This window comes from Arachis hypogaea, chromosome 6, assembly GCF_003086295.3.
Source record: "Arachis hypogaea cultivar Tifrunner chromosome 6, arahy.Tifrunner.gnm2.J5K5, whole genome shotgun sequence".
NCBI lineage: Eukaryota > Viridiplantae > Streptophyta > Magnoliopsida > Fabales > Fabaceae > Arachis > Arachis hypogaea.
This window is the reverse complement of record NC_092041.1, coordinates 65,502,003-65,517,373: the sequence shown is the minus strand read 5'-3', so window position 1 is coordinate 65,517,373 and position 15,371 is coordinate 65,502,003. Positions and strand designations below refer to the sequence as shown.

At 39.5% G+C, this 15,371-nt stretch overlaps 1 protein-coding gene across 2 annotated transcripts; it reads right to left on the bottom strand.

Moving 5' to 3' along the window:
• Nucleotides 1-11,693: 11,693 nt before the first annotated feature.
• LOC112696660 (uncharacterized) lies at nucleotides 11,694-14,273 on the bottom strand. Of its 2 annotated transcripts, none has more exons than XM_025749483.2 (4): nucleotides 13,147-14,273; nucleotides 12,492-12,602; nucleotides 12,253-12,333; nucleotides 11,694-12,124 (listed from the first exon to the last, which is right to left on the bottom strand). In XM_025749483.2, the coding sequence occupies exons 1-4, from the start codon at nucleotides 13,381-13,383 to the stop codon at nucleotides 12,050-12,052; spliced, it is 504 nt and encodes a 167-aa protein (XP_025605268.1). In that variant the 5' UTR covers nucleotides 13,384-14,273; the 3' UTR covers nucleotides 11,694-12,049. The 2 variants fall into 2 exon arrangements, with proteins under 2 accessions (XP_025605268.1, XP_072053139.1); XM_072197038.1 differs by having other exon boundaries at nucleotides 11,694-12,133; nucleotides 13,147-14,015.
• Between the last annotated feature and the right edge of the window lie 1,098 nt (nucleotides 14,274-15,371).

The window sequence follows — 15,371 nt, the reverse complement described above, 5'->3', positions numbered from 1 at the left end:
ACCACTAACGTGAAAGTTAACGTGGAGCTAGGATTTATGAGCCAACGTTAGTGACACCCACCTTTGTCACTAACGTTGGAGATGACGTTAACTACCACGTTAGTGGCCACGTTAACCTAGTTAACGTGAACTCTAACGTCGTGAGAAGGGGCGTTTAGAATGTTAGTGACAAAGGTAAGTGTCACTAACGCTCTCGAAGATAGGCATGCCCACGTTAAGAGTCACGTTAGTTATACTAACATGAACTCTAACGTAGGGTAAGAGGGGCACAAGGCAACGTTATTGGAAAAGGTGATTTCCAATAAGGCTTGTGAAGGATCATTAGGCAATGTTAGTGGTCACGTTAGTGCCACTAACGTTGAAGTTAACATGGACTATTTTTGGGGTTGGAACGTTAGTGGAAAAGGTGATTGCCACTAACGTTCTCGAACCCATATTTTCAGTTAAACGTTAACGTCACTAACACCCATGCCTAACTCATACTTTTCTATAAGCTGAGCCCACTAAAGATTGTAACTGCTTCAACGCAAGATCTAAGGCCCACATCCAAGACTTGAAGAACTCACTGGAAGATCAAGAAGAGTAGTATATATAGGAGTAGTTTTGAACTATAAAAGGGCTTTTGGCATTTTGGAGAACTACCCTCTGTATATTTACTTTTCTGCATTGTATTCTTTTCTGCCATTTTCCATTCTCAGAGCTATGACCAACTAAACCCCTTCCATTGGGTTAGGGAGCTCTGTTGTAATTTGATGGATCAATTATAGTTTTCATTCTTCTTCCTCCTTCTTCTCTATTGATTTTCTAGAAAGCTTTCGATCTTAACTCAATTGGTTAGTTGTCTTGGAAAAGAAACTCTCCATAATTGGATCTCCTCTGAGCCTTGGAAAAGGGATGAGGAGATCATGCTAGAAATGCTTTCTCATGTTGGACCAAATTGGGGTCTGGGCAGATATAGTGACATGTAATCCTCCCAACACTTTGATTTGGAAATACATGTGGTATAATCAGTGACCATACTTCATCTCTTCCCATGAGGAATTAAATCAAGGAATTGGGTAATTGTTCAAGCTTAGAGAGATTGGATTGCAAAGAAATTGGGATCCAATCACCTAAGATTGCCAAGGAGATCAATAGATGCATTGATTGAGGAAGAGATGAAAATAAACTTGATCAGGAGAATGCAACATCTCCTGAGCCCAATGAATTCCATATTTCTGATCTTACCCATTCTCTTTACTTTCTGCCATTTATTTCCATGCTTATCTCCCCAAATCCCCATTTAAGATTCTGCACTTTAGTTTCTGCAATTTACTTTCTAGCCATTTAATTTCGTGCAAACAACTACATTCTGTTTAGCGCAACTAGCATACTCTTCAAACTAAAGTTGCTTGACCAATCAATCCCTGTGGGATTCGACCTCACTCTATTATGAGTTTTTACTTGACGACAATTCGGTATACTTGCCGAACGGAAATTTGTTGAGAGATAAGTTTTCATGCACCAGTCCCTGAGGGGATGTCTGACTGGTTGGACTCCCTTGTGTTGCTATGTGTATCTCTAGCTAATTCGAAGTTCTGTGCAGAGCTTAGGAAACACCATCAGATATGTAGTAGTGAGGATCAAGAATGCAACTATGAGTTGGTGGCACCCGATTCTGACGATAGGGTCTGCTTTCCTATTCCGACCTAGGGGGAGCGTCCTTTCTTTTATGCATATGATTTCTTTTTTAGCCAGATGAACATTACCCTTCCCTTTACTCCCTTTGAGACCAACCTGTTGTGGTCTTGCAATGTAGCCCCATCTCAACTTCATCCGAATTCTTGGGGCTTTATTAAGATTTTTCAGCTGGTTTGTCATGAATTCGGTGTGACGCCCTCTTTAACTCTTTTTCTATATTTGTTTGTGTTGACCAAGCCTGGAACTACCAAAAAGAAAGCTTCTTGGATTTCTTTTAGGTCGGCCCAGGGACATAAGGTTTTTTCCATGTATGATGAGTCATTCCGAGATTTTAAGAATTACTTTTTCAAGGTTCGAGCTGTTGAAGGAGCTCGTCCTTTCTTTTTGGATGAGAATGGCGAGCCTCGTTTTCCTTTAGAATTGTAGAGGAATGTAGTGGTATCTAGGTATACCTGGGAGATCTTAGACGAGGTTAAGCAGGCTTTTGTTGCTGCTTTGGAGGATATTTGGGGGGAACCTCCCCATCTTGAGACCAAGAGATTTTTGGGGGATCCATCTTTGATCCGTACTGTGCTGGGTATTATAAACTGTGTCTCCACTTGTTTTGTTTTCTGCCTTCTTTTCTGGTTCGTAAGATGCTGTATTTTTTCATTATTTTTCAGAGATGTCGAAGAACAATGACTCGATGAAGGCCTTTAAGAAGGCGAGGAAGGCTACCGCAACTCAGAATGTAACGGCCAAGGTGGTTGGAGAAGGGTCCTCCCAGGTTTTATCGAAGTCGTCTGTCCCGAGTTCTCCTGGGCCGAGGAAGATGATTCCTACTCCTCGGGTTTATTTGGCCGATCCTCCGCAGACTTCCGCTGCTACCTCTTCTTCCACCGGCGCTCCTCCTCCGAAAAAACAAAAAACTGCGGAGCCTTTTAACCTTGATGCTCCTGATTTTGATGCCGTCGAGTTTGTGGACCAGCAGATCGGTCCTTATGGTACCATGCCCACTGACGATGTTTCTCTTCTTTGCCATTTGGACTTTATTACTCGGAGCAGTGTCAAGATGGCACATATGGGTGCGGCTTTATATCGGACTGCCCAAGATCTTCCCATTCATGCTACGAGAGCTTTTATGGAGGAGGCTAAATCAGAATTTGATCGAATAAAGAGTCTGAAGGAGGAACTTGAGAAAAAGGTAACCAAGCTGGAGATGGAATTGGAAGGCAAAAAGGCCAGCTCTTTTGTCTTGGCGGCTTCTTTGAGATTGGCTGAGGATACGGCATTGAAGCAAAAGGTTAGCTATGTCATGACCTATAGAGAGATGATGCGTCTCAGGGATGATTTAGAGTCTGCTCGAGCTGATTATGCTGAGCTTCAAGGTCACCTTGTAGGCAGTGTAAATGCTGCTTATGAGAACCTGAAGAAACAGGTTCGAATTCTTGCACCCGAGCTCGACCTTTCTCTCTTTAGTTTAGACAATGTTGTGAGAGATGGTAAAATCATTCCTGATGACCTTGATGATGATGATGTCGTCCCTCCTTCCATGCCTGCCACAAAGACCTTTGTCGCGCCGACCTCTTTACCTTCTTCTGCCGAGGTTAGTCAACCTGAGTTAAAACTTGATTGCCAAATCTTGAACCGGGATGATGGGACGGTGGATGCGGTGCCTCTCCAGACTCGTCCTTCTTCACCTCGTGTTGATGCTACTGGGAAGTCTTTAGGTCCCCAATGATTATTCTGAATGTTTTGTGTAATCAGCCCGACTTGTGGGCTTTTGGACTTTTTATATTTTGTGACTGGTAGTTCTGACTTTTCTGCTACTTTTTAGTTGCTTGTTTAGCAACTTTATTTTGAAAAAACAAAGTGATTTCCAAGCTCTTGGGGCCAACCTTGATAGCCTCCTGAGTTTATTATTATTAGATCTTGTGCTTTTTTCACAATATGCTTGTCTGAACTAGCCTGGTACCTTATTAGGTTCTTTTTTGGGAGTCTCGGGGCTTTGCCGACCTCTTTGGATTTGCCTTCGTATTTTGTACTTGTGGCTTGATTCCTTGAGGTTGGATCCAGCTTGTATGCCGACCTTCTCCTTTTAACCTGTAGTTATTTCTAGTAATCCTTTCCGTTTGGGCCTTAGTAAGGTCTTTGTTTTACCTCTTATAATGCTAAGGTTTTTGAGAAGCCGACTTTGTCGTGTTGGTTTCTTCAAAGTTATTTTTGTAATCCTTTTTCTTGGACCTTGTACAGGTATCTTTCAGGGATTACTTTTATAACTTATGTTTCGGGCCGACTTCGCCACGTCGGGCCCTGCAGAGCTTATTTTGTAATCCTCTTTCTTGGACCTTATTCCGGTCTCTTTCAGGAATTACCTTTGTAGCTTTAGATTTCGGGCCGACTTTGTCACGTCGGTCCCTTACGGAGCTTTATTTTGTAATCCTTTTTCTTGGACCTTGTTCCGGTCTCTTTCAGGGATTACTTTTGTAGCTTTATGTTTCGGGCCGACTTCGCCATGTTGGGCCCTTCTAAGTTATTTTGTAATCCTCTTTCTTGGACCTTGTTCAGGTCTCTTTCAGGGATTACTTTTATAACTTTGTGTTTCGGGTCGACATCGCTACGTCGGGCCCGGCTGAGTTATTTTGTAATCCTCTTTCTTGGACCTTGTTCAGGTCTCTTTTAGGGATTACCTTTATAACTTTGTGTTTCGGGCCGACTTCGCCACGTCGGGCCCTGCTGAGTTATTTTGTAATCCTCTTTCTTGGACCTTGTTCAGGTCTCTTTCAGGGATTACTTTTATAACTTTGTGTTTTGGGCCGACTTCGCCACGTCGGGCCCTTCTGAGTTATAGTAATCCTCTTTTATAGGGCTGGCCAGACCTCTTTCCAGGGATTTACTTATAACTTCGGCAACTGCGGCTGGTCTAACTTCTTTATGTCGGCCAGCCTTTAAGTTATTTTATAGCAATCCATTTTATTAGGACCTCGTCAGGTCCTTTCTATGGATCACTTTCTATAACTTCTTGCATTATTCTGTTTTCATCTTTACCCATTTTGTAGAGATTGGGTTTAACCCTTGTTTGATCGACCCTTTAATGAATTTGGTTTTCATTTTTGGTATTTATCGTGATCGCGCAGTGAATTTGACTTTCACTTTCCGCCGATTTGTAGCTTTATAATCGGACGATGAATGTTTCAGATTAATGCGACTTGAGCGTTTGTAGAAGATCTAAATAGATTTTATTTAAAAGAAAATGTAAATTTATACATGCAGGAGGTTAGTCCTTTAAGTTGGGTGATTTGTAGGTCTTGGCTTGGCGCCTCATTAAAAAACCTTTTCAGGAAAAAGAGTGCGCCGTATTATAAGATCCTTTATCATCCCTAACTATAGTACCTTCTTAAGTTGCAGGCGTGCCACGACCTAGGGACCTTTCCAAGTATTTCTATGACTCTGTAGGGACCTTTCCAGTTTGCTGCCAGCTTTCCTTCTCCAGGTCGGGTTGTTTCGATATCATTTCGGATTAGGACGAGGTCGTTCTCAGCAAAAACTTGCTGTACCACCTTTTGATTGTATCTCACGGCCATTTGTCGTTTTAATGCTTCTTCCCTAATCTGAGCTCTTTCTCGGACTTCTGGAAGTAGGTCGAGTTCTTCCCTTTGTAGTTGGGAGTTGGCTTCTTCACTATAATGGATCACTCTAGGTGACCTTTATTCAATCTCCACTAGGATCATTGCCTCCGTTCCGTATGCCAATCGGAAGGGTGATTCCTTTGTGGTGGAATGTGGCGTTGTTCGATATTCCCATAGGACTTGTGGGAGCTCCTCGGCCCAGGCTCCCTTTGCATCATGTAATCTCCGTTTCAGCTCGGCCAGTATGACTTTGTTGGTGGCTTCGGCTTGTCCATTGGCTTGGGGATGTTCTACGGAAGTGAATTGTTGTTTTATATTCAAGTCGGCCGCTAGCTTTCTGAAGCCCGCGTCTGTGAACTGGGTACCATTATCCGTGGTGATGGAGTATGGAACCCCGAACCTCGTGACAATGTTCCTATATAAGAATTTTCGACTTCTTTGAGTAGTGGCATTGGCTAGGGGTTCTGCCTCGATCCATTTTGTGAAATAGTCTATCCCTACTATGACGAATTTAACTTGTCCCGATCCCTGAGGGAAGGGTCCAAGAAGATCGAGTCTCCATTTTGCGAATGGCCAGGGTGAGGTCACGCTGATGAGTTCCTCTGGTGGGGCGATGTGAAAGTTGGCATGTTTCTGGCAGGATGGACATGACCTTACGAACTCTGTGGCTTTCTTTTGTAGGGTTGGCTAATAGAACCCTGCTCGAAGTACTTTTTTGGTAAGTGCCTGTGCTCCGAGGTGATTCCCACAAATGCCACTGTGTATTTCTTCTAGAACTTCCTTTATGCTAGAAGTTAGTACGCATTTTAACAGTAGTATTGAAATCCCTCTTTTGTATAGAGTATTGTTAATGATAGTATAGTATTGTGCCTCCCGTTTCAACCTCTTTGCCGCTTTTTCCTCTGGGGGGAGTGCTTCTGTTTTGAGGTAGTTAGTTATGGGAGTCATCCATCCTTGATCCTGACCTATTTTGGCCAAGATTTTTTCTTCTTCCAAGATTAATGGATTCTGCAGAATTTCTTAGATGAGGCCTCTATTGTTGCCCCCTGGTTTGGTGCTGGCTAGTTTTGAGAGTGCGTCAGCTCGGGCATTCTGTTCTCGGGGTATGTGACGGATCTCATATTCTCCAATTTGTCCGAGCTGTTCCTTGGTTTTGTCCAAGTACTTTTTCATGGTGGGATCCTTAGCTTGGTAGCTTCCCGCTATTTGCGAAATGACTACCTGTGAGTCGCTGAAAACGATAAGCTTTCGAGCTCTAACCTCCTTAGCCAACCTCAAACCCGCTAGCAGTGCCTCATATTCCGCTTGGTTGTTTGAGGCTGGGAACCCAAATTTAAGGGAGAGTCCGATTTGGGTTCCTTGGTCGCTTTCAATTGTCACACCTGCACCGCTTCCAGTTTATTTGAGGAACCGTCCACGTAGAGATTCCATTCTGTGGGAATTTCCAGTGTGTCTGTAAATTCTGCAATGAAGTCAGCCAGGTATTGTCATTTGATGGCTGTCCGAGCTTCATAATGAAGATCGAATTCAGATAACACGACTGCCCATTACAAAATTCTGCCTGCCAGGTCTATTTTCTGTAAAATCCGTTTTATGGGTTGGTTGGTTCGAACCCTAATGGTGTGGGCTTGGAAGTATGGACCAAGTCATCGAAATGTTAGTATGAGAGCGTAAGCAAACTTTTCTATTTTTTGGTAGTTTAGCTCGGCTCCTTGTAATGCTTTACTGATGAAGTATACAGGTTGTTGTCCACTGTCGTCTTCTTGGACTAGTGCTGAGGCCACTGCCCGACTTCCTACCGCGAGGTACAATACGAGTGGTTCTCTTTCCCGTGGCCGAGTTAGGATAGGTGGCTGTCCCAGAAACTTTTTGAAATCTTGGAAGGCTTGCTCGCACTCCATTGTTCATTCAAACTTCTTTCCCTTCCTTAGAATGGTGTAGAAGGGAAGGGATCTTATTGCTGATCCGGCTAGAAATCTGGACAAGGCTGCTAACCTCCCGTTGAGTTGTTGTACCTCTTTGACGCAAGTCGGACTCTTCATATCGAGTATGGCCCGCCATTTGTTCGGGTTTGCTTCGATTCCTCTTTGTGTGAGCATGAAACCCAAGAATTTTCCAACTTCTACTGTGAAGGTGCATTTCGCGGGATTGAGTCGCATGCCATGCCGTCTTATAGTGTCGAACACTTGGGTCAAATTGGCCAATAGCATCTCTTCATTTTGTGTCTTTATCAGCATATCGTCCACATAGACTTCCATAATTTTTCTGATGTAATCCAAAAAGACTTTATTCATTAATCGCTGATAAGTAGCTCTCGCTTTTTTAAGACCAAAAGGCATGACGATGTAGCAGTAGTTTACTTTTGGGGTCAAGAAGGAAGTTTTTCTTGGTCGGGTGGATGCATTGGGATTTGATTGTATCCCGAGTATGCGTCCATAAACGAGAGGTATTTATATCCGGAGGAGACATCTACCAAAGCGTCGATACTTGGGAGTGGATAAGGATCTTTTGGGCAGACTTTGTTGAGATCAGTGTAGTCAGTGCACATTCGCCATTTCCCGTTTGATTTTTTCATCAAGACGACGTTGGCCAGCCATAGTGGATATTTGACTTCTTTTATGAACCCTGCCTCCAGTAGAGCTTGTATCTGCTCTTCCACAGCTTTGAGAGCATTTTGGTTCGAGCTTTCTATGCCTTTGTTGTACTGGCCGAGATCCTGGGTAAACTGCCAGCTTATAGCACATTAACTTGGGGTCTATGCCTGGCATGTCTGCAGCCTTCCACGCAAAGAGGTCAACGTTATCTCGTAAGAACTGTATGAGTGATTTTTTTATGTCTCCTTTTAAGATTGTACCGATATTGGTCGTTTGGTCCGGGGTGTCCCCAATCTGGACTTTTTCTATTTCACCTCCGGGTTGTGGGCGGAGTTCTTCCCGCCTCTGAACTCCACCGAGTTTGATTGTGTGGAATTCTTCTCCTCTGCTTCTGAGGTTTAGACTTTCATGGTAACAGTGGCGTACCGTCTTCTGATCTGCCTTTATTGTAGCTATCCCTTCTGTAGTTGGGAATTTCATGCATAGATGCAGAGTCGAGACTATTGCGCTGAGCTAATTTAATGTTATCCGACCTATTAAGGCGTTGTAGGTTAAACTTATGTCGACCACGATGTAATCTATTTTGAGTGTTCTTGACTGGTTTCCTTTTCCAAAGGTTGTGTGTAGCGAGATGTATCCGAGTGGTTGAACCGGGGTGTCTCCTAGTCCGAACAGGCTGTTTGGATATGCTCTGAGTTCTTTTTCTTCCAAGCCGAGCTTGTCGAAGGTAGTTTTGAACAAGATGTCGGCAGAGCTCCCTTGGTCTATCAGTGTGCGGTAAAGATTTGCATTTGCCAGAATAACAGTGATGACCATGGGATCGTCGTGTCCTGAGATTATATCGGATGCGTCTTCTCTGGTGAAGGTAATCGCGGGAATGTCGGGTGCTTCCTCCTTCCCCTCGACATGATATACATCTTTAAGATATCTTTTGCGAGATGATTTGGAGTCTCCTCCTCCCGCAAATCCGCCGTGTATCATGTGGACGTGTCTTTCTGGTGTGCGGGGTGATCGCTCGTTTCGACCGATATTTTCTTCCCTTCTTCTTTTTCTTTCCTCATCGTCCCATTCGGCCAGATACTGATCTAGATTCCCTTCTCTTACTAGATTTTCTATGACATTTTTTAAGTCAAAACATTCGTTGGTGTGGTGCCTGCGGATGCGATGATACTCACAATATTCGCCCCGATTTCCTTCTCCTTTTTTTCCTTTGAGTGGTCGAGCTGGAGGTAATTTTTTCAGTGTGACAGACCTCTCTGTAGACATCCACAAGGGACACCCGAAGAGGGGTGTAATTGTAGTATTTTTTAGTTTTTTCTCCGTGTCGATCTTCCTTCTTTTTGGACTCTTTGTCTTTATTCTGAGAGGTGAATCCAGATTTTGAAGTCTCTCTTAGCCGAGAGTTTTTCTCCATGTTGATATACTTCCCAGCTCGTTCTTGCACTTCGTTCAGAGATGTGGCGTATTTTTTGGATATAGATTGACTAAAGGGTCCTTCTTGCAAGCCATTGATGAGGCCCATAATAGCAGCCTCTGTTGGTAAACTTTGTATGTCTAGGCACGTTTTATTGAATCTTTCTATGTAGTTGCGGAGACTTTTCCGTTCTCCTTGCCTGATTCCTAATAGACTTGGGGCGTGTTTAGCCTTGTCTTTTTAGATAGAGAATCTGGCCAAAAACTTCTTAGCCAAGTCATTGAAACTCGAGATGGACTTGGGAGGCAGATTGTCGAACCATCTGATTGTTGTCTTTGTTAAAGTAGTAGGAAAGGCTTTGCAGCGAACTGCATCTAAGGCATCGGTGAGGTACATTCTACTTCTGAAATTGCTAAGATGATGACCAAGGTCTGTAGTACCATCGTACAAAGTCATGTCCGGGAGTTTAAAGTGTTTTGGGATCTTGGTCTTCATGATCTCATTGGTGAATGGGTCTGGCTCTTTGCGGGAACTATCCTCATGTGGAGATCGTGTGGCTTTGGTTTTGAGATCGGCTTCGAGTCTTAGGAGTTTGTCCTCCAATTCCTAGCGTCGCCTTATTTCCTTTTGTAGATCTTTCTCAGCCTCTCGTTGTCGTAGGGCTTCTTCTTCCAGTTGTTTCAAACGATTTTGCAGCGTCTCCATGGCTTCTGCGTTTGGAGAATTCTTTTTGTTAAGCTGTGAAGTATCTTTTGGTGTAGTATCCGCATTTTTGTGTGACGTTCTATCCTCTAGATCTGAGTTGTGGTCGTTGTCGTGATCGTCCGCCATGACGATGGGATGACTTCCAGGTTCCCCAGCAATGGTGCCAATGTTCCGAGGGTTACCTGAAACTATAGGTCGATCTTGGACGAGATCTTCTGTGCTGGTCGGAGTGGTTGTGTCCGACTTGTTGGACTTGGTGGTGGCGCTGATCCTTCGTCCCCGGAGAGTGGGGGTACCTGCAAGGGACTCCGATGCTTAAGTTAGCGAGGGTATTAATCAAGTATTGAGTAGAATCAGAGTATGAGTTATACCTGGGTGCTCCAGTGTATTTAAAATGGTGTTGAGCGACCTTCTTAGATAAGATAAGTTAGTTATCTTATCTTATCTTTGAGTGAGATCATCTTATCTTCAAGGGGACCGCCCTTCTCTCTGTAGGTTTGGGCTGCCTCTGGACTTGGGTCATGTTCCTCCATTTGGGCCCTCTTCTGAACTTTCCTGACAATTTGGCCGAGCTCTTTGAGAAGAGGTCGGAGAGTCTGACCTGAAGAGGTCGGTCGCTTTATCGCCAGACATTCCGAGTCGGACAGCTTGACCCAGGGTATGAACAATTGCCAAGAGGTCAATGAGTTGCATGATTGAAGATGAGATGAGCTGGATTTAATCCAAAGAGAATAATGTCTCCCAATCTCAATGAATTCCCCTATTTTTATCTCCCACATTCTTTATAGCTTTCTTTACAATTCTGTCAATCCCCATTCCCATTTATAATTCAGTCATTTATGTTTCCGCACTTTACATTCTTGCTATTTCCTTTTATGCATTTTACTGCTTCTCTTTACTTTTGAGTTATTTACTTTCCTGTTCATTCACAATTCTGCAAATCCTACTCTATATTGCTCAGCTTAACTAATTCACCAATTGATTAAAATTGCTCAAATCTACCAATCTCTGTGGATACGATCCCACTCTACGGTGGGTTATTACTTGACAATAATTTTGGTGCGCTTGCCAAAAGAACGGGTTCATAATCAAAATTTTAACGGGTGTGAATTCCGGTCATCAATTAACGTGATCTATGTTTGACTTTATATCAAAATAAAGTATAATCTATGCTCTGACACAGACACAATACGACACGCAAATTTTTAAAATCTTACATGACATAGGAATACACATACATACAAAATATAAAGTATTTTTAAAATAAATCTTAATATTTTGATATTTTGTTGATATTAAAATATAAATTAAATTTTTTAATTATTTTTAATATCTTATTTTAATTATATCAAATATTTAAAATATTTTATTAAAAATAATAAATAATAATATATACTATACCTAAATTTATTTTAACAATATATGTTAAGAATAAAACATAATAAAATTGAACACGCTGACACGTGGTGATGATATTTAGGTATATCTAAAGATGTTTGGAAAAGATTTTTTTTATTTTTCATTAAGACACGATTGGACACAATAGACACATGTGTCGAACAAGTGTCAGTGAGTGTCGTGTTCAAAATGTGTCCAACACGTCAAGTCATGTCCATACTTCATAGATTTGTAATATACGTTACAGTTATTATCAATAATTAACATAAAACTACTAACAACCACACCAGGGCATTGTGGGAAATGAGAAACATCTTCCATGGTAACAAAATTCAAATTACATCAATAAATAATAATAAATTAAATAAGGAGAACAAAGCAGAGGAAAGTGAAATTAAAAGGGTAAAAAAATGACAACAAATTGCAAGTATTTTAGTTACAAGCCTGTTTATAGGGTATAACCCTCCTAAATTAGCTATAATGTCCCACCAAATGCAAGTTAAAACAAACATTTAAACACAACAAAATTACACAATCACAAAAACACCCGATACATTATATAAAATATACTATGTCACTTTTTTTTCCTTTTTAAAATATACCACACAAGCCTAATCATCATCATCAGAGTCATTAGCAGTTTGGCTAGATCATTGCATGGAATCTATGTTCTTACTCAGCTCCTCCAGCTTTTTCATCCTCAATCTTTCACTTTCACTCACCAGCTGGTCAAGATGTAGGAACCAAAAACAACACAAGAAAACAACCCACATGTTAGAACCAGTAAAATAATTTATTGAAATATAAGAGTAAATTCACAAACCCATGATAATGGAATTTGAGACTAACTAACCTCCATTAACTTGGTGATTAGCTGTACTTTTTCCCTGTTCTTTTCATTAAAAGCCTCAAGTGCTTCTTTGTATTCTCTTTCCTGTACAGCGGAATTTCAATTGAGTATCCACATTGAAATAATATCATATCATAGTCCGTAAAATCATAAGAATTGGGGAATTTTTCTTATCATTATGCAATAATTCAATAATGTTTTACATAATTAGCAGGGTTGGATGAATTTCAATTAAGGTTTACCTTCTTTTGGCAGGTATGGCCTAGTGGTTTTAATTCTTTGTTTACGGAATCAATCTTTTTCCGGACAAGTGCAACCTCCTTCCTCATTGGATCTGCCAGCGCTTCAAGCTCCTATAAGCATGTGCAATTGTGTATAAAAATAAATATAAAATAAAATAAAAATTCAAACACCAAGCTGAATAACGGTCAGTTGTGTATTTAAGAATATATATATATATATATATATATATATATATATATATATATATATATATATATTAAATAAAAATTAAAAGACCAGCTCCACTCTTTCCGTTAGACACAAAAGAACATGTGAAACTTAATGACCCTCAAACAGTAGAAATGGAAAATAATAAAATAGAAAATTTATAAAAGCAAAATGCTCTCTGACAAGAACAAATCCAGGGGGGATTTTGAATTCGTTTTCCTCAAAAAGCACAACAGAAAAATAAAATAAAAAATAAAAAAGGCACAGATCGGGTATTTTCAAGTGCTCTACATGTTGTAGAGACCAGATTTAGAGGGATAAACCAAAAACCATTGTTTAAAGTTAAAAGCCCCAAAAAAAGAAGATGGTTTTGCATGCATGGGGAAGAGAAATAAGGATTTGCAAGCAAGGGTGAGGTGAAATTATTGAGAAATTAAGGTTTGGAACCTCGCGAATGGTGGCAAGGCGTTTGGTTTCTTCCTCGACGCGACCGAGCTGAAGCTGGACCTTCTCTCGGACCTCCATCTTCTTCCTCTCAATCTCTTCCTCCTTGGCTCTGAAGGTGGAGAGTGCCGACCTGGACATCTCTTCATCTTCCTTTGACAGCTGGCTGCTGAAGCTCAGGCTCCCCGAGTTCTGTACCACCAGCTGCTGGTTATTGCTCTGTTGCTCCACTCCTTGCATCTTCTTCTCCTCCAACAAACACACACAGAAACCCCTTATCTTGTTGTTTTTCTTCTTCCTCCTCCTCAAGCTCTTTCTTCAAGGCCTCTTTCTCTCTCTTTGCTTTTTTCTTCTTCTTTAGCTTTTTCTTTTGTTTGGGGGGTTGAAATGATGATGACGGTGAAGTGCTGTGTGTTTTGCCCTCTTTGGGAGTGCGCTTCCTTCCTCTTACTATGTTATCTCTTCTTTTGTGTGAGGGATTGGGAAGGCTTTTTGCCCTTTCTTTAACGCCTTTCAATCCTGAACGTCTTCCCCATTTTGCCCTTCTTGTGGACCAGCATATTTATTGTAAAACAATTATTTAAGAGCAATGTTAGGGGCAGTAATTTTTGTGATTGTTAGTCATTAATTAGCCATCAATAATAATTTGATGATGTGAGATTGGTGTAAAATTTTATCTAATGACTCATCTTTTTCTGCTGATTACATGCTGGCCAAAATTTAACAAAACTACTAGTCCCTTAGACTTTTTTATTATTTAATGAACAACAATCAACAATCACCAAGGTTAAAAATTAATAAATTCAAAGTAACAGGCTGTGGTTTGGATTGTGCTTCTCTCTCCTCCAGATACTAATAATAAAAGATCAAAGATAATCTTCTCTTATTCTGTACGAAAGATTGATATATCTAAATTCTTTAAAAAAATAATAAATCTAATTGAGAAAAAAATTTTAGTGAGTTTTAAGATTATTATGTTCAATTTTTCCGTTACTTTTAAAAAATAGCGAATGAGTTATAAATTGGTAAATCGTAAAAGAATAAAATGATCTGCCTATAAATTTTGAATTTGTCCTAGTCTCCTGTAGTACAACGAATTACATAAAAAAAGGAGAGACATTTGTATATACAAATTTTAATAAGGATATTTGTATAATATATAATGACAAACATTTTACATACGTAAATTATCATTGTTAGGGTCTGTGTGTTAATGTTAGAAAAGGAAAAAATGAATAAAGAAATATTGTTGGTGAGCTGTTCCAACTTACGGTCGCTTTTGTTCTCGCCTTGGCTTTACATGGAATAAATTTTTTTAATTGTTAAAAAAAATTAAAAATATAAAATATAATCTCTATTTTTTAATTTTTTTATATTTATTTTTTATTTTATTTATAAAATTAATAATAAAAAATTATATTTTATTTTCTTAATTATTAAAAAAATAGAGAGAATTCATTAATACACATTATATTAATGTGTATTTGGGAGAATGAGAAGGGAACTGTTAACTAATTAAAGAAATGAAAAAAAAAAAAAAAAAGACAAAGATTACAAAAGCAGAAGGTGATCCGGCCCAAGTGCCAGACAATCGCTGACGATAAAGAGGAAGTGGCCTTTCATCTTGACTCACTGAATGTTCCCTTCGGCTTGAATGAGTCACACCTCTCCCTAGCTAGCTGGGTAAGTATATTATCTATGAAACAATGTTTTCTGCTGAATTGTGTATCCGTGTGGACATATTTTGAACACAATCTTTTTTGACAGTTATATGACACGTATGTTTATTGTGTATATTTATATCTTAATAAAAAATAAATTTTTTTAAATACGTTTAAATATACTTAAATACTATCATATATCCAATTTTATTATTAATATATATTTTTAAAATAAATTTAAAAATAATATATATTATTATTTATTAAAACATAAAATATTTTAAATATTTTATATAATTAAAATAAAATATTAAAAATAATTAAAAATTAATTTATATTTTAATATAAATAAAATATCAAAATATTATTAAAATTTATTAAAAAATATTTTATATTTTATTTATATACATATTTTTCTGTCTTATCAAATTTATAAATTTATGTATCGACATATTTTATGTCCTATCTTATTTGTTATATATGTGTCCGTGTCTATGTATCATAATATCCTATAAAAATAAAATAATCTTGAGATTTGAGCATCTTCTCAAGTTCTCATTAATTTTT

Bases quoted from the DNA above. Each gene is read 5' to 3' on its own strand.
- LOC112696660 (XM_072197038.1), bottom strand. From the start codon at position 13,383: ATGCAAGGAGTGGAGCAACAGAGCAATAACCAGCAGCTGGTGGTACAG. The intron at 12,603-13,146 runs GTTCCAAACCTT...ACATGCTTATAG, and splicing joins GCCTTGCCACCATTCGCGAG to GAGCTTGAAGCGCTGGCAGA. The intron at 12,134-12,252 runs GTTAGTTAGTCT...TGGTTCCTACAT, and splicing joins TAATCACCAAGTTAATGGAG to CTTGACCAGCTGGTGAGTGA.